At 35.2% G+C, this 20,088-nt stretch overlaps 1 protein-coding gene across 2 annotated transcripts; it reads left to right on the forward strand.

The window, feature by feature from the left end:
• The first annotated feature begins 1,199 nt into the window (after positions 1–1,199).
• Positions 1,200–18,261, forward strand: LOC123538600 (steroid 17-alpha-hydroxylase/17,20 lyase-like). 2 transcript variants are annotated; one of them, XM_045322817.2, is made up of 6 exons: positions 1,200–1,928; positions 6,879–7,091; positions 9,838–9,976; positions 11,612–11,877; positions 12,626–12,753; positions 16,288–18,261. In XM_045322817.2, the coding sequence occupies exons 1-6, from the start codon at positions 1,368–1,370 to the stop codon at positions 16,502–16,504; spliced, it is 1,524 nt and encodes a 507-aa protein (XP_045178752.2). In that variant the 5' UTR covers positions 1,200–1,367; the 3' UTR covers positions 16,505–18,261. The 2 variants fall into 2 exon arrangements, with proteins under 2 accessions (XP_045178752.2, XP_045178753.2); XM_045322818.2 differs by lacking the exon at positions 12,626–12,753.
• Positions 18,262–20,088: the final 1,827 nt, after the last annotated feature.

Raw genomic sequence — 20,088 nt, forward strand, 5'->3', positions numbered from 1 at the left:
ATGGAAGTCTAAGGAACTGATTTTAAGTTTTAAATACTTTTTGAGCGTGTAAGAAGAAAAAATCTTTCATAACGTTGTAATTCGAAGTGGCATATGGTGATTGAAATTCAAATATTTCGAGCTAGTGAGAATTTCAAGTTATTCACCATTTTGAAATTTGAATTGCGTTCTTCAAGCAGGCTCTTAATTAAATGCCTGCTCGATATTCAAATTGAAAATTTCAGTAATAATTTTCGATGTGGTTCACAGTTCTAGAATTTCGAAACGTCGAGCGGGCAAAAAAAATAATTCAAGATCGAAAGTTTCAAAAGTTAGTTTCACATTCAATCCTAGCTTTTAATTCTATTGTTTTGAAAATTTGACCAGGCTTGTTATATAATACCGGGAGGAATCTATTTAGCTTCTAAAAAATTAGTTTCGATATATCTGTTTTGGCACGAGTTTTAAACTTTGAATTATAATCTTGAGTAGATCCCACGGAGTTTAATTATTACATTGAACTTCAGCCTTTAAAAATTGAAGTACGATTTTCGAGCAGGCGCGACGCTTAATGCTAGCTCGATATTAGACTTAAAGATTCAGTATTAATCTCTGAACAGGTTGTGTGTTAATTAAATACAAGGTCGAAATTCGGTTTTAGAAATATCATAGATTTCGATCATTGAGCTGCCTCGAAATTAAATGCTATTTTGAAATTAGAGGTTTTGAAAATTTCAAATTTTATCTTTAAAGGTAACTTGGGATCAAAATTCAAAATTGTATGAAGACTAGTTGAATTTCGAAATTCGGATGAGATAAACAGTTTTGCACAACGATCTTAAAACTGACTTTCAGTGGCCGTGGATATGAACTACTGACCTACTTTCTTAATATTTTATCATCAAACTGATGAAATGTGAAACATGTATCTCATATTATCCAGGTTAGCGATCTAGGGTCATCATGACCCTCTTGTTTTTATATCTGTTTATACAAAAATCAACTTCAAGGTTCAAAGTTTAAAAAATCAGCATTACATCTATTTCGTAAAAATAATTTTGAAATCAAACAGTCACTATTGAAATTTATCCATTTAACACACAAAATTTATTTAAAATAAATTACAACAATTTACACTCAAAAATGAATGTCGCATAGAACGTAGACTACTGTTTCAAATAGCTTATTGATGATGATACGGTTGGTGAGCAGCATTTACCCTTTATAAACATGATCAGTAGCTTTATAGGAAGAAAGGAAAATCTGTACTAGAACCATAGTGGGAATAACCTTTGTCTGGATTAGGACATATAGCTCACGACGATATTAATTTTTCTGAGAAAATAGATAATTCAGACCACGTTGAATATATTTAAAACTATTTTGCGATGATTCAGCTGGTCTTGTGTTTTATTATAGGGGTATGTTCCCTTTATAAACTGGTGCAGTGGAGGAATGAGAAAACAGGAAAGAATATACCTGGACCACACGGATTGCCTTTAATAGGATGTGCAAACGAAGTTCGGGCTGATAACATTCACTTGAAACTCATGGAATATGCTGAACAATATGGAGAAATATTTCAGCTTAAGATGCTTGTCAAAAACTTTATCGTCTTAAACAGCGAGAGTATTTTACGACTTGCATTTTCGGATGAACATTACAAACAATACTTCAATGATAGGGCACAAATGTTCTTTGGCCATCATTTTAGATGCCGGAACCAGTCTATTGGGATGATAAGTGACGGTGCTGGCAAAGGACATAAAATTGGAAGAAAAGAGTTTGCTAAAGCTATTCATGCCTATGGAAGTGGTCTACAAAAACTGGAAGACAACGTGATGACAGAGATGGAACTGTTGGTCAAACGAATAGAACGTATGCCAGGAAATGAGTTTCAGTGTTTAGAATTGTTTCGCAGATCACTTACAAACACAATGTCTTTGGTAGTAAGTACTGCTTTTTACCTTTATATGTATACCAAGCATAGATTGTATGACAGTCTTTTCCTATATATATTTTGTATTCGTTTGCTGATGTGGGAATTTACACGTATATCATCCATTGCCAGAAATGTGGAATGAAAAAGATGTCTGTTTAAGATAGAAATCTTAATTTAGGCATTAATCAAAAATGGCAAAGAAAGTTCGAAAAACTTGGATACTTTGAGACAGTTACTTGCACGGAAACAAAAGCCGAATATTATCAATATTTTATCATTATTACATTCTCATTCGAAATAATAAGATGAAAATAATTATGTTTTGAAAATGTCCTATTAGTGAAGCGGAACAAAACCACTAATTGAGCCACACCATCAGAAAACCAACAGAGTGCATTTACAAACAGCATGGATCCTGACCAGCCTGCGCGCCCGGATCCATGCTGTTCGCTTTCAAAGCCTATTACAATTACAGAAAATGTTAGCGAACAGCGGTTGCGCAGGCTGGTCTGGATCCATGCTGGTCGCTAATGCACTATGTTGGTTTTAACATGGTGTGGCTCAATTCATTTTCAATTGCTACTATATACATTTAAAATTATATCATTTTCATACATGACTGCACAAAATTTCACATCAGTAATGCACATTCTGCATTGAAAACATTGAGCTAAATGTAATAGTTATAATGCTGCAGGTATTCAAACACATATGGGAACATTAGACACATCGATTTTTTACGCAAGAGTGCAAAACATTTTATATAGCTTTTACTTTATTTCAATTTAAGGAAAGTGCATTATAAGTATTTTAGCTTGCAAATGATGTGATAATATTCAGTGTATTTTCTTTCTTATGAATATTTAATTTTCAAAATGAATTTAAAAGAAAATGGTCATTTTGCTTTATTTCTTCTGTCTACAATTAGATACATAGTAAAATATGGATAACTTGCTGTAATTTCTTCTGTTTGACAAAGAATAAATAATTTGTTATTTTCCCTGTAAGCTTCTTAAAATTTCAGTTTTGATATATCTGATCTGGCACGAGTTTTAAACTTTGACTTATGATCTTGAGCAGATCCCATGGAGTTTCAGTATTACATTGAACTTCAGCTTTTAAAAATTTGAAGTACGATTTTCGAGTTCGACTTAAAAATTCAGTATTAATCTCTGAACATGTTGTGTGTTAATTCAATGCAAGGTCGAAATTGGTTTTGGAATATCATAAATTTCTATCATCGAGCCGTTTCGATACTAATTGCTATTTTGATTTTAGAGGTTTTGAAAATTTGAATTTTAATCTGCAGTGGTAGCTTGGGATCAAAATTCGAAAATTTATGAAAACTAGTTGAATTTCGATATTCGAGCTGACATAAGATATTAAGCTAGTTAGAATGTTAGCGAGCTTATGTATGATTCTAATATGCAAAGAGATTAATCCGTGTTATAGAAATATGTTTGTTAAGAAAACTGTTATAAAAGTAGTATGATTAATCCATCAAAAAAAACATTTAGGTTCTGGTTGACCGATTTATGTTCTCATTTATCTTTGCAACCACTTACCTGTTTGACACCGGCCGCAAATACCGGTGTAGACCGAAAACTACCAAACAGTCTGGACAGCCGATTTATCTCGCCAAACTTAGTAGGTAGCAGATATCAGTTTTTGGACCTTTCGCAAGCCGGCCGGAGACCGTCTTTCTTTCATTCAGTAGAAATCAACTGAGGCCTCACCAAATTAAAAAGTTGTTCATCGGATTTGCCGCTCGTATATTTTCAGAAACACACACACATATATATATAATATATTATATATATATATATTTGTTTTTGGCTTTCGCTCGCCCTATTCAAAAAATCAAGCCAAAATTTTTGGTGCGCTACTTTTTACGGACGTAAAAGTGTACAAATACTTATAATTCAAGTCCGAGATTGTTCTAAAATAGATTTATTATCAACATTAAATCGCCCCTATTGGATGTACTTACGTATTGAGTGTACTATATACTGACTAAAGGTTAGGATTAGGTTTAACGCAGGTTTATTTGTGCACATTCAATGCGTGTGTACACTCATTGCGTTTGTACACTCAATGCGGGAGATGTAATGCCGACTTAATATATCGTAATACTTGTATTTAGTTGAATTAAAGTTATTTCCCTGCCATTTTCTTCAGATGTTTACCAAATTAACGTGCTACAAAATCGGATTTATTTCATTGAAAATTGGAGGAAAAGACATACTAATTTATTTGATAAATTCATTCTACATTATTTTTGTAAGGGTACATACGTATTGATGCGTGTCATTTTTCTTTTTTCTGTTTTTCCTGCCCAAATGATCAGCATTTGTATACGAAAGTGGATGGGGTAAGGAATTTACATTATGAGTTGTGTTCAGACCAGTTTAGATTTTCAAATTTTCCAATCTTCCAGCAGATTATTGTTAATGCACGTTAATCTCTCCATTTCAGACCTTAATTGAGATTTGTTTCAACAAATTTAATCTGTTATGAAAGTTTAAAGTTAGAACAGGAGCTGTACGTAAGACAGCACGCTCGACTTTTCTAAGTGCTTGACTCTGAATTAGAGCTTTGCCAGTAATAGGGCATAATAGTCAAAAGCTTTGAAAGTAACAGAGCTATTGGACGTTATACAAAACTTAAGCAAAAAATCTTTAGTTAAAAAGGGGCAAAACTCTGTCAAAATGCAATCAAAGTTATGGGGATTGTTTCTCCTGGTGTAGACTGATAATAAAAAAACTATTTTAAGTTTCAAGTCAAAAGCTTTAATAGTAAAAGAGATATTTGATTTTATCAAAAACTTCGAAAAGTCGAGCTAAAAATACTGCATTTTCAAAACAGTGTTCAAGTCACATATCTATGTCATGATTATGGTTGAAAGTTATGCTCTGTTATATATTACATATTTTCTAACAGAATTTTCAAAAGCATACATTATTTGATTACACTGTACTGTATGTCAATGTTATTATCTTGTTCACGAGTTCGCTTTGTTGTGCGTTTGCAATTTTCTCAATCCCTGGTGAGTTATTTTTAATGTAAAAGGACTGTACATTCTATTTTAAGGTTTTTATTAGTCATCCGAGAGCCAGATCAAGACAAATATATTTCTACGCTCTTCGCTCGCTCCCGATTTTCTCAAAATCCAAAAAAAAAAAAAAATATTTTTCGCTCGCTGCCTCATTTTTTTTTTCAGAAAAAAAATCCGTTGAACAACTTTTCAATTTGGTGTGGCCTAAACAGAGAGATGTATGTTGTATGTTTTCTTAAAATCCAGTGGAAATATTTGCCATTTATAAGACTCTGTAATCCATACGTAGCTAACAGTGAAATATAGGTTCGCGAAAATATGGACCAATTTTCCAATATTTTACCATATTTGGCCTTGTGGGAAAACGTAAGGGTAAAGCAGGAGTCCAACAATGTACAGTGCCTTGAACACAAACCTCTCCTGTACCTATTCTGTATAACAAAACTATCTGTCAACCGATTACTTTTTTCTGTACTCCTTATTGAATTAGGCCTCTGTTTATTTGACATATTCATATGCAGCCAGCAACCAACATTCGCAGTTTCGCATCAGAACACCTTCAGGACACTAATTCCGTTAAGGTCAGCTGAATGCTTGTGAGTAGTTTTTTTTTAAATGTCCATTACACAGCACCAAAGCACAACATCTGAATTGAATATCATTTTGAATAGAAACGGGGACTTCAGTTTTGACACATACCTTTATTTTATTGTTTTGACCGGACCAATTCTCATCTAACGCTGGAAACTACCAACTGCTACATTACCGATTTTCGGGTGATTTTCTCGATGTGTCTAATTTTCCCATATGGCTAAATATATAGATAATGGTTATAAAATCGGCAACTATTATTGAGTCGTTTTCTGTTGCAAGACTGCGTGCGCAGCAACATGCGGGTGAAAGTATGTTGACCCCGACAGAACAATAACCTCCCGGTCGTTACTTTATAGAGTAAATGACTCCCTGGTCATCATTGTATAAACTTTAATGTTTCCCGGTCAGAACATTACGACTCACCAATATGAAGCAAAAGCACTTCCTGACACAGCATTTTGACTACAATAGAAAATGACCTCTGTGCAATATATGTTAATTTGCTGATTATATAGCAGCGCCCCGCAAGACCCCTAGCTTCCATACGAAACATTAAAAACGCGTTGTTTTCAAATATTACTTCTTTTAAAGGGAAATTTGAGAGCAATATCTGAACTATAACCGATGACAAGGCTAAATTGCAGTAACAAAAATATGTAGAGAGAAGTTAAATTTCACCATCTATTCATTTGCAACAATTGTGGACTGTTTATAGAACAGTGACGATTTTATCAATGTAATATCGACGGGGATCATTTTTTTATTGGGGTCTAAAAACTTTCTTTCTCCGGTACGCACGCAGCCGTAAAAGTAGCCCTTTGCCAGCGTAAAGTGTAAGATTTCTAATATGTTGTTAAACCCTGGCAAAATATATTTTGTGGTATATTGTTTACATTAATGGGACGAGCCTTCGAGGTCGTGCGGTTAAAGTCGCTGACGGCTTCAAACCCCGCTTAGAGCGTAGGTTTGTTTACGTGAAGAAGCCATCCAGCTGGCTAACGGAAGGTCGGTGATTCTGCGAAGGTGCCCGCCCATGCGCCAAAAAAAAGCCTGGACGGGCACTTGAGTTCTCCTTCACCATTACTAGCTGGACAACCTATGACCTACATTGTTTCGGTGAGACAAATAAACAGAACTAGTTACAATTTCATTTTAACAAATCATTTACATTTTCGAAAAATAAATTCTGATGAAATGACATGTTTATCACTATGTTTTGCTACGTTATGATAAATTTGAAAGCAAAGTAAATCTGTGACGTAGTTCTTTTTCAATTCACGAATTATTGCGTTTGTTACTTAAATGTAGCTGAATGGTGATGTCATTGATGACAACGATCCTAACATCGAAATGATGTGGCAACACGTGCAAGGTGCTGACTTCTTTCTAAATTCGAAGGTTAATCTTTTGATGAAGGTTTTGCCTTTCTTGCGGTTTCTTCCCGGGAAACTCAGAGCCGAATATGAAAGTTGCAAAAAAGCGCAAGGACACATTCTACAACGATATTTTTATGAAACGAAGGTAAGTTTAAGGACCTTGGAAAGTGTTTGCGATAACATGTCATGCACTTACTGTAACTTTATTGCGAATATATTTGTAAATACTTTCTTTTCGGTACTTTTCTACAAAACAATTTAAAAAACTTTTTTTTTATTTTAACAGTTATATTTATTTAGGAAAAGGTATGCCCCAAGCAATTTGATCAATATTGTCACCCAAGTATATCATCTGGTAAATCATAATTTCTTTTTGCTAACATTTCTTTCCTTTTATGAGATGCACATTTATTCACAGTCCAGCAATTATATCATGGATTGCGAAGGCATATGTTTTATTCAACTTCGATCCAGTTAGTTAATTTGCATAGACTAAAATATTAAATATTCAGTAAGTGTCGGTAATAAAATCTGTAAAAAAATTCGTAAAGATCTGTAAAGTTCCGTTTTTGAGGACACTTTTACCAATGTAGTCGTACCGCATTTTTACGTGTAAATACATCTTTAGAATCCCGAAGAACTAATTGATGCACCTATATAGCATTAGGGATTTTGCAGACTTTGTTACACAAAACAAATGTATGTTATCACTGTTCTTGCATAAAACACGTAACATTGCTGGAAGTATGGATTATAAGAACGCTATTCAAGTGACTCCAGTCGAGCAAATTCGTCCGTTTCACATGCCTTATTTAAGCATCTCCGGGGCCTAAAGTAGCTGCGCATATTTTGTACATTGGGTTATCATTTATATTTAGCCTAACCTATCTTTACGTCATGTGTTGATTTCCTATCTAAGCCATAACCAGCAAGTGTGACACCCACTTTGTCGATAAAATAATCCATAAAATAGGTATAAAACGAAAACATTACATTGAACACTGCTTTTATAAAACGTACAGGTCTCTTGATATGCTGCCAGAGCATTACAGGTCTCGTGATATGCTGACAGAGCATTACAGGTCTCGTGATATACTGAAAGAGCATTACAGAGCATTACAGGTCTCGTGATATACTGACAGAGCATTACAGGTCTCGTGAAATGCTGACAGAGCATTACAGGTCTCGTGATATGCTGACAGAGCATTCAAGTCTCATGATATACTGACAGAGCATTACAGGTCTCGTGATATGCTGACAGAGCATTACAGGTCTCGTGATATACTGACAGAGCATTACAGGTCTCGTGATATACTGACAGAGCTTTACAGGTCTCTTGATATACTGACAGAGCATTACAGGTCTCGTGATATACTGACAGAGCATTACAGGTCTCGTGATATACTGACAGAGCATTACAGGTCTCGTGACAGAGCATTACAGGTCTCGTGATATACTGACAGAGCATTACAGGTCTCGTGATATGCTGACAGAGCATTACAGGTCTCGTGATATGCTGGCAGAGCATTACAGGTCTCGTGATATGCTGGCAGAGCATTACAGGTCTCGTGATATGCTGACAGAGCATTACAGGTCTCGTGATATACTGACAGAGCATTACAGAGCATTACAGGTCTCGTGATATGCCGACAGAGCATTACAGAGCTTTACAGGTCTCGTGATATGCCGACAGAGCATTACAGAGCATTACAGGTCTCGTGATATACTGACAGAGCATTACAGGTCTCGTGATAGGCTGACAGAGCATTATTCTGCATGGTTCATTCAGTGTAACGTTTACTTTATATTCCGCCCTCGTCTTGATAAAAACTAGATAAACGCAGACATTTCAATACATTGTATTCCAACTTCGATATAATCAATCCATAGTGCGATTGGTAAACTCAAACACGATTGGTGAGGATTATATTTAGACTGAAAAAGTATATAAAAAATACCTCCATTTAATAGCTACTGAAAAACGTTTTCAACTATTGTCATACCTTTTAAGCGTCATGTTTATGTTTGACATTTAATTACATGTATAAGGAGGCTGCAGAGGTATCGGGAGAAAATACAAACATATTTATAAAGATTTGGTGTAAAATTTTAATTTAGCATGTTTACTTTCTTGATTCAAAGTCATCTAAATAACGAAATTCTGTTTTTCTACATGTTGTTTGTTTTATTATTTAAGGGATAAAATCGCGACCTGTAAACTTACGTTTGAGTCAAGACGAGTAATAATACGGAACGACAATGCAGGCGCATATCGTGGGAATAACTATTTATTACAACTTAATGTAGGTTGAAAAGGTACATTTGTAACGAAAATGCAGATGAAGAAATTTGATAAGCCATTGACCTTCTGGCTTTGGACAAAAATGGAATTGGTTTCATTTTGTTGTATGCGTTGGACCAGGAATTGCATATCAAAAAACGTTTACCAACAGCTCACGCTCACGAAAATCTCCTTGTTTAAACACGTTTTTTTTCCTGTTTGTACGTACCAGAAACCAGCTGAAACAAAGATTTTATGCAAGAATGTATGCATTGTGCCCCAAATCAACGTTCTTGTCGCTCATCTCTATGTTAATGGCATTTGACCAAGGGTTCATTTAAACAATAACGTGATTGGAATAAAAGCAGAAGTGACAAAACAGACAACATTCATTCAGAAGACATCAAAGTATTTCGACATGAATATTGGATCTATTTAGTTGCAGGATGTTTACGTAATTAATTTCCCGTTGTTGTTATTATGAAATGTATCATGACGAATTTCATTCAAGTAGTTTGCAAGTATGGAGAGAATTGATGAATCGGAATTTTCATCAACCTGAAATAGTTTAAAAAATTAAAATAATTGAATGATATCAGAATAATTACAGAAAAGCCATGTTTCCGGTGTGATAAGAGGGATCGTTGACCACTACCTAGACGTTCAAAGCAAAGAAATTGAATCTGGAAATGAAGTATTTTTCACTGATGAAAGAATTATCGCTCAGATAATAGAAACGATTGATGCAGGTAAAGAAACCTCTGTCATCATAACCTAATCAAAAGATATTTGAGCCGAGCCATGATAAAACCAACATAGTGCGCTTGCGACCAGCATGGATCCGGACTAACCTGCGCATCCGCGCAGTCTGGTCAGGATCTATGCTGTTCGCTTGACGGTTTCTCTAATTGCAAAGCGAACAGCATGGATTCTGACCAAACTGCGCGAATGCGCCGGCTGATCTGGATCCATGCTGGTCGCAAAACCACTATGTTGGTTTTCTCATGGCGCAGCTCCTTTATGTTCAAGACTAAACCAATGATAAAAAGTATATTAATTTAACATAAGCGGTCGTATAAACTTACATAAAAGTCATTCACCCAGTTATATACCGTTTTAAATCTCTAAGCTGAAATTAACCGCGTATTGAAACCTAACCAGAGATCGTGCTTGACATCTGTCACGCTTTAATTTCATCAAATCAAATATCACAGACTCTAATTTAATAAGGTATATCTTTAATACATTTTTCGATTAATCTTTCATAAAACGAGCCATGCAAAACTATCTGAAAACGAGTTGTGCACAAACGACTCAAATCTGTACACTGCCTGCAATACTCTGCAGCAGCCGGGTGATCGAGATACTCTTCTTTTGTTATGGTATGACCCATGTATTAAGGTACCCCCTTTTGAAGAGGATTCGATTCATGCAATAAACCTATTTGATTTAAATTTTTTAAGGTGTGTGTGTGTGTGGGGGGGGGGGGGGGGGGGGGGGTAGGTTCAAGCCCCTCTGGGATCATTAAAATTTTGCATACAAGTCTTTCAGTGGATTCAGTATATTGCTGAAACATTGTTTTGAACATTTGAAATATGCAGAAAAAGGTGGGTCATACCTTAAAACAAAAAGACGGTATATAATCATCATTAATGAGCGGTGCCATGAGAAAACCAACATAGTCGGTTTGCGACGAGCATGGGTCCAGACCGGCCTGCGCATCCGCGCAGTCTGGTCAGGATCCATGCTGTTCGCTTTTAAAGCCTACTGCAATTAGAGAAACCGTTAGAGAACAGCATGGATCCTGACCAGACTGCGCGGATGCGCAGGCTGGTCTGGATCCATGCTGGTCGCAAACCCACTATGTTGGTTTTCTCGTGGCGCGTCTCTTTTATGGACATTTTTGTGAATTTAAACTTTCTAACATGTTTTCACAAACTTTGTTGAAAATGCTTACATTTATAAATAGGTCAATTAAAATGATCGAACATAAAACAAAAATGTTGATCTTGATTTTTCAAAATTAGCCACTTGCTTAGAACTGCACATGACGTCGTTTCACCTGAGTCAATGCACAGTTGTTGTAATTTCCATTGGTTTGGTAAACAAATGGGATATCCCATAACCTGATTGACCAAATAAATTTGAAACACTAGCGTGTGTTAAGAATTGGTAGCCAGAACTAGGCTATTAATGGAAATGAGGTGCATTAAATTATAATAAATAGTACATGTATTGTGCGCGTCAATAGCCACTTAATGCTCGTTATAAGTATAGCTATTTAACTTGGGAATTTGCTAATAGGCCCTTAAACCTGATGACTTGACTTTAATATGTATAGAGATACAAAATATAAATTGTTACATATATAATTAACGTTTCAGGTACTGCTACCACATGGTCTTTTCTGACGAATTCTATGCTTGTATTGGTAAACCTTCCAGAATATCAGACCAAAATACAGGAAGAACTTGATCGTGTAATTGGCAGGGAACGCCTCCCAAACTACACTGACAGAGGGAAGTGTACCTTCCTGAAAGCCTTCTGTATGGAAGTACTCCGTTATCTTACTGTAGCGCCTCTACTTCTTCCACATTACTGCCGGAAAAATCTCGTGTTTGAGGGATATAATATAAAGTCAAACAGCATGGTAACGATTAGTATATTGTATCATAAGGATTTGTAAATTAACATTGTCATTTTTGTCGATATCTCCACGAGATAACAAGAGGTGCTTCTTTTTTTTCTGCTCCTTGCGAACCCTAACATATTTTTACAAACACTTAGTATGTCTTGCTCAATGTTGCAAGTGTTCACTATGAACAACACTCTATTTTGTACTGAATGTTAATATGATGGGCGTGGCTTCCTAAGAAATATATGTCAAAAACCAATCGAATTCATATGCTATGACGTTTAGTGTTTCATCCACATAAAATTATACCACCAGCAACAGCGAAATGGCAACTTTACAGGGATAAAGATACCCCATTTGATATTATTCAAGAAATCGGCCGATATTTTGATAGAAATAATTACTTTCTTTATGCCAGCTGGACTTTCTTGAACGTAACATTGCCATTCGTAGTTTTGTTTTTCTCCGTTTTGTTACCTATAACAAAGGGCAAGTAGTCTGAAGTTAGCAACCTTAAAAAAGCTCGGTGATTCCTTAACTTCAACGAAAATAAATCAGCATTTCACAAAATACTGCGCCCCTTCGATGCACAATTATAATAATGGGTTTTAAACTTGATGTAACATAATAACCGGAATTTTATATGAACTATTTCTAAATTACATTTTACTTCAACAGAAATGGAAACAACTTACTGAATATAATAATATATGACGAAGGTTTTTAAAGGCAGTTATTGGCATGACATTTTCATTATGATTAGGTTCTTGGCAACGTGTGGTACATACATCACGATGAGAAAATCTGGGGAGATCCCTGGACATTCCGACCAGAGAGGTTTCTGGACGAAGATGGCAAAATATTACCAAACGATCATAAACTGATCAGAAAGTAAGTTACTGATAACTGTATTTAGGTCACATGTTGTTCTTGAAACGCAACTTTGGATCGGTTGAAAAGGGTGTAAGAAAACCGGTAAGAGTCAATGAGACATAAGCTGAATAAGATAGTAATGTTAACAATAATAAATTTATCAAGCAAAACAAAATTTTATGTAAAATTTGGAATGTTTTACATGTGTCTTGCTGAATGCATGACTTTTTAATTTTTAATTGTCACTTTAAGAATAGTTGGTATCAGCGTGCATTTGGCCTCTATATGCCATTAAACAAAAAGGTATGTGTGTTCGGAGAGAAATTGTTAAAATATGGATCGGTTTATCCTATTGAAAATTACTAAGTTTTGGTATATGACACGTTATATTACATAACGAGTCACACTTTAATTGTCATCTCTTAGGGTCTTTTGGGGGGTATGTGACATAGTCATTTGTTATAATGGAAGCCTATAGAAACGCCAATAGCAGTGCCCGACCATTACATATCTATCTTTATATCTCAAAGTTTTGAGTGAAATGCGTTTCCTTTTAATATCGTGTTGCTAAAGGTTTATGTTATGGGGTTATTTGTTGAAGTATTTGGAAATTTTGATTAAAACCCTACAATTTTCCAGAAGCCATGAAGTGATCACTCTGTCCGTGTGTCCTCCCATCCGTCTTTCTCTCTTTCCGATAACGACATCTTTTCCAGCATATTCAGTGGATTTTGGTTTAGACATCAAAGGAAAGAGAAAAGTAGAAAATTCTACAATGCTTGCTTTTTTATTTATCTTTCCTCATAAAATTATGTTTTTCGGCCAATTAAGGAATTTTATATTCAGACGTGAAATATGGATAGGTATTGAAGAGAAATGATGCAAAATCACGTGTATCGAACACTACTTAACGACAAAGCGTTAATAAATGTTCATTAATTTATCTATTTTTCCTGACTGACGTGAAACGTATATAATAGTTTCCTAAAGCTGTCATTTCTTTTTACTTTGACCAATGATAGATAATTCAAGCAGCAGTCTGAGTGAATTTAAATGTGGTCCTTTCAAGCCGATATCAAACAACGTATATCCACTAATGACCTTAGACAATCTATGTTTTAAACAAAACGTGTTTAAACCATTCTCTGGAACCACTCGACTTAGGATTAGTATTGACGTAAGAGATCCTGCAAATATGATCATACTCAGAAAGCATGAGAGACTAGGTTTCCAAAACCTAATTAGGCCCAAACCTAATTTCTTTCCTGCAGCAAACTATAGATTACTTCTAGCTAAAAGTGTGTCACCTCAAACGCCTGTTCCAAATCATTTGCCAGACAGTATCAACTTTCAACAAAATAACCTAGAATCATTCACTTAAACTGTGACCCTTACCTGGAAAAAGATAGTTATAAGGTACCCAGACAACACGAGTCGAAGCCGCAAATATGAGGGAACCTTGCCTAAATTAACTGTACAAAACCCAGTAACAATATGGCTTTATTATCTTTATTTTTCCCCCGTTTACTTCTGAAATTCTATTGGCGATCATACCAAAGCGTTTTATTATTGTATTTTAGATTACAAGCATCCCATAAGGTCGACGTCTCAAGGAGACTGTAAAGATTTTTTTGCTGAGTGTGATAGTGGCAGATGCAGAAGACGCCCAAATCCCAGAAACTTCCCTTATCTATCAGTGTGCCATATGAGGACATATTCTAGTCACTTATCCGAATGTTTGCTCCGTTAGGTTTTACGTCACATTAACATAATAATAGGGTCAAGTGGCGACTTCCCACTTTTGGAGATAGATGCAGACTCCAAGTGCCTCCAGTCATTATTTCAGGCATGGACGGGTACCTCGGTAAAACCACCGGCCTTCCGTAAGCCAGCTGAATCGAGTCTTTACTTGAAAGAACTATGTACCCAAGCAATATTTCAAACCAGTCACTTGACTTCTGGTGTCCCCTATCCCAGTGTTAATAATTCTAATTAGGGAGCAGGTGCTCGAACTCAATACTACCTGACAACTTCGTCCGCGTCAACCTGAACACACAAGACGCACAGCATGCATTTATGTGGCTATTTGACGTAACTTCTATAAAATATACATCGGAACATAGGCATTGTATAACAATATTAGGATACATTTTAAAATGTGCAAAAGGATTAATTTAACGACACAAAGTACCATAACTTACATTTGAAAATTATCTGATTATCTCCCTTAAAGCATGAAAGCTGTCCATTCTAGAACACTGTTGACATTTCAATAACATTTTAAATACAAGTGTAGACAAATATCAATGAAAGGTAGTTCAATGTACAAGAATGAATGAATTGTATTTGTCAAGTTATTTCCCTTTTTGTGTTTAAAGAATTCGCTACTACTGAAATTATTAATGATATATAGCGATAAAACGAGGTGCATAATGCTAATGAAATCTTATCTTTCCCACACTACAGTGTTTTTCGACATAGAAGAATTTAAACTTGCATAACTGTTGTTAGGTGCTGTATGTTACAAGGATACTTATGATGACTATCTCAGTTAATTAACATTAAATTAACAATTAACAAAAGAATTCAAAATTAGCTGATTAGGGCTTGTGTCCATCAGACTTTAATAGAATAAATTAAGCCGTAATTGTTGACGGGGCTATCGCTACTGACCGTTTTAAGGCGGTTTCCCAATGTGTTCCGTTATTCCTTTATTTCGTTTTGTCATCTTTATCGTTTACTTTGTCTAATAAATTTATCTGCATATTTGTCATGTACACAACCCTACATCTGCTGTGTTCCATAATTCGCTTGTTATATCAGTGTTTTTCTTTATGGGTTCTTTGTCTATGTAATTGTGTTGGTTTTACGTCACACCGACAGAATTATGGGTCCAGCTTTTGATAGTGGAGGAAGACCGAGTATTATTACGTCATGGGCAGCCACCTGGGTATAACCACTGACCTTCAGAAAGCCAGCTGGATGGCTTCCTCATGTAAAAGAATTCCAAGCACTAAGCACGGTTTGAACCCAGAACGGTGAGGTGTAAACAGTTGAAACTCGTTATCTCAAATTCCAAAGGGTCGAGGGTGTTTTAGTTTGAAGTATCCGGATTTTGACTTTGGATGTACGAGTAAACCGGAATTTGGAGACAAAAGAGTTCGAGATATCGGATTTCAAGTGCATTTTATGTGCATCTGTCATGTACACTGACCTGCATACTCTGTGGAGTTTCTGTTATTTGTCACAAATTCTTTAGTTTTAAGAACAGCAGGTTCTAATATGCAGGTATTTGCACCTTATCAGTTGTAACTTGTTTATGATGTGTCTTCTCGACGTCGCCTAAACTAAATTCGAATATACAACATACCGTAGAATCCTCAAATCAGATTGTGTCTTGGCAATCTTGTATATCAGAAAATTCGGTCAGATATCGGAATGCCGTTTAAAGGCATTTTTTTACATAATTATGCGTTCATACGACTACGTAACCACTCTACTCCATTTTAAACACTAAGTAACTAAGTTTTAATAACGACTTATTGTTTTCAGCTATTTACCATTTGGCCATGGTCAACGACAGTGTCCAGGGTCTCAGTTCGCAAAGACACGATATTTCCTTTACTTAGCCACTCTGTTACAACGTTGGAATTTCGAGATCCCGAATGGCAAAAAGAAGGGATGTGACCCAAGAAATCCAGATGTCTTCGATATGAGACTAATACTCAAAGCCAAGCCTTTTTCTGTACGTGCTAAGGAGAGGGTTTAGAGACAAACTTTGTGTGCGAGGGAGAGAGTATAGAAACTAGTGCTGCTATCTATTTTAGACTGAATATTGTCATTTTTTCTTTTTTGTATTTAAAGCCACATTATGCAGCGTAAATGGCCCAGGCATACATAACCAACCACGTACTTTAATATTATTTATACATTTTATTCATCCAGATATATACAGGTGCATTTATTAAAAGCAAAATATTCTTAAAATGTAGAGATGGTACCTACCCAAGAAAATCTAAGGGGAACAACTCTGAATTGACAAAAAAACTGAAGCCAGCATAAAACTTTGGTCAAAAGTGAACGAAAAATCAAATAGGGCCTTTTACCAACAACTGATCAGGCAGACACAATATGACCCACATTTGTTAAATCGCTTTGTATTCAATATATAATATGCACACTTTTCTCATGGCTTACACTGACAGTTATTTTATAAGTTGTAATGAGGCCCTGATAGAATGTTTAGTAGTGCATGAAAATAAAGTAAAATAATGCATAAATTCCATTAAAGAAATTTTACGACATTAAGAAACGTTATGATGAAGTTTTGATCTTTATTGTTCTCGATGACGATACATTGGTTTACACAAAATTATATACTAAAATATAAAATGTATATATCCAACAATGAAAAATTACAAAAAAAAGTTTAATTGGTATCAATGTTTGTGTAACAACGTAACTAGACTGGTTATATTCGTCATCTCAATGGATCATTTTGAAAGTGTTTCTTATGCTTTAGTCATTTTGAAGCCTTTCTCTTACTGTTCAAGTGTACTTTGCTACAAATAATGTAACACAAAAAGTAATTGTCATCAAATCAAATTACAACATTTTAAGGTAGTGGTTGTAAGTACAGCGTTTAAAGGTAGCTCATATAGGTAATGACTCTGCAATGTATTTTAAGCAATTAAACATTTTCTGGATAGAACTCTCACGATCATTGCTTTCCATGAAAAACGAATAAATGCTCAAAAAGCATATGGAAATTACTTTAATTGATGATTTTCGTTACTACCCTAAAAAACTATAAGGTGCTTATTTATTGTTGTAAACAAGGTAAGCGGGTAACTTCAGACATCAACATTAATTTACAACTTAAACTGTTAACGAAACCTGAGAAAAGATTTTTTATAGGGGGCTCTCATTTACAATGTATCAACAATTATCACCTGATGTGAGTGCATTCATGAATGAAAAATATTGATGGTAAAATGGTGTAGGAGTTTGTTTACATTATAAAATCTTTAATAACTTCTTTCAGGTAAATTTTTGGTATGGGTTTGGTAAGCTAATGATAAAGAGCATGTCATCCTCTTTCACTCAGATTTTTTTCATTAGTTTTAGACTCTTGGCTAGTCGTGGATTTTGACTTTATTAAAAGGCAATAGGAAGGTCAGTATAGGCTCTTTCGAAGTAGACTAAACTTACACTATACTCTATTGAATTTATTTAGCTGTGGAGACTTTTGATACAGACTATAACTGGGGAAATCCTGAAATCATTGAAAAAGAAAAAACATTTTGAGAAAGTCATTTTTTAAATATCAAATATTTCTATTTTTACATGGAAAGGAGGAAAACCATAAATATATTTAGTAAACTGGTGCACTAAGCTATCATTTCACTCTGAACAAAATATGTAAAGATGTATTTAATTTTTTAGGTACCATCTCTATAAAATATACTTATTATTTACCTATTAAATAAATATATTTATTCACCTATTAAACTAGTAAAACCGAAACTGTGTGTTATTATGCATCTCATTCAGTTTGTACTTCACAGTCATTACCTCAGAGCATCAAAAGTCATAGCGACGCACTGGAAAAGAAAACCACACAAAACAGGAAAATAATTGGTGGATATCTTCCAAACTGTAGAAAATAATCAATAATAATGTGTTAAAATCGAAATAGTTATTGCACGACAGTAGTTTTCTCGCATGACGCTCAGAGAATATCCCTAGGACTGATCAGCCCTGTATAATATGACTGGTTGGGGTGTCCCTGTCACGTGACTACGGCATAATTTGTAAGTTAGTCAGCGCAATTATATATTATTATAATACCAGATTTATATAGCGCCCTTTACATGATAAACACGTTCAAAGGCGCTTTACATATAGCAGACGCAGCCACACAAGGTGCGAAATTCATCCTCTACTAGTACACACACAGAGCGGTCTGACCAGAGGGACAGAGTCAGATAAAGCCCCCAGAGCAGACAGAGAGAACTCTTTGCGAATAGACAGTCTGGTTCTTTAACGTGCCCGGTGTATAGCACCGATAAACGCGAAGCCGTCTTTCCTGGGAAGAACCAGTACAGGCCTCTAGTTAGGTGGGAGACACTCAAGAGCATCTCAGAAGTTTCCAGTGCCTGGACCGGGATTCGAACACCGGACCTCTGGACTGACAGTCAAGCTTGTTAGCACTAGACCATCGGCCCACCTGTAAGTTGGACATTATGCTTACAAGTAGACACCGTTGTTTGTTTGACTGAAAAATTGTTGAAGAAGACGCTTAACCCTAACACGCACACATACGCAAACCCACACACACGCACATTGTAATAAATATGGGAACCAAACCAAGACACGTCTATAAATAGAAGAGATAATCAGCAATGTTACATAACTTTTAGGAATGTGACCCAAGACTTTCTTTTCAGACCATATTCCTGAGCGTAAGTCCTTTACACCTGGCACACTCAAGAACCAGGTAAGCTTCTTATTTCTTACACAGTCCTGAAACTTAAATCACTTGTATTCTTACTGATGAGTGAACTGAATGGGCAAAACGCAGAGTTTATAATTAAACTTAGATACACACTCTCACATCGTTACTCTGTCTTATTATTTACTATTTTTACCAGAAATGCCCTTTTAATGTTACTTAAACAAAACCTTTTCAATGTGTTTAGTCAAGAATGGCTAAAATGTGTAGTTGAACTGAATACCAGAAAGGACTTTTACAAAAACAGTAAAGTAGTAACTAGCCAAAATATATTCAGCTTGAATGGAGATGTTCTCTATATTCTATGCACGTTAGCTAATTCGGCTAGAGTTTTTATTTAAAAATGACAAACGATAAATTAGTACTATTATTTTGATGTTGTTGTAAACAAAACATTTTTATCGTGTGAGTCTATTTTCACCCCGGCCACAACAGCAAGATGGTGGTGTTACTGGCGTATACGTAAGGTTACATTATACTAAGCAAAAGTCAGGTCCTCTTTATTTTTCATACAAACACTTCATTTTCAGTACTCGTACATTAGAACATTTCAGTGGCATGAAATCTATATATAGCCAGTAAGTATAACGTGTCTTCATACAAGATAAAAACATGTTTATTTTTTTTTTACACATATAAAACTAATTTTTGAAGAAAACAAACATCCTCTGATAATTCTCCTATGAAAATTGCAGCTGCATTTAAACATTTTCTGGATGAATAAAAATTAAAACCTGGACATTCATAGTGAAAGTTGTCTAGATCAGTATAATAAGCAATAAACCGAAACCAATACGTATAAATGTCTTTATACCATGTTTCGTCACAATATGGATCTA

Source organism: Mercenaria mercenaria, chromosome 18 (assembly GCF_021730395.1).
Source record: "Mercenaria mercenaria strain notata chromosome 18, MADL_Memer_1, whole genome shotgun sequence".
Classification (NCBI taxonomy): Eukaryota; Metazoa; Mollusca; class Bivalvia; order Venerida; family Veneridae; genus Mercenaria; species Mercenaria mercenaria.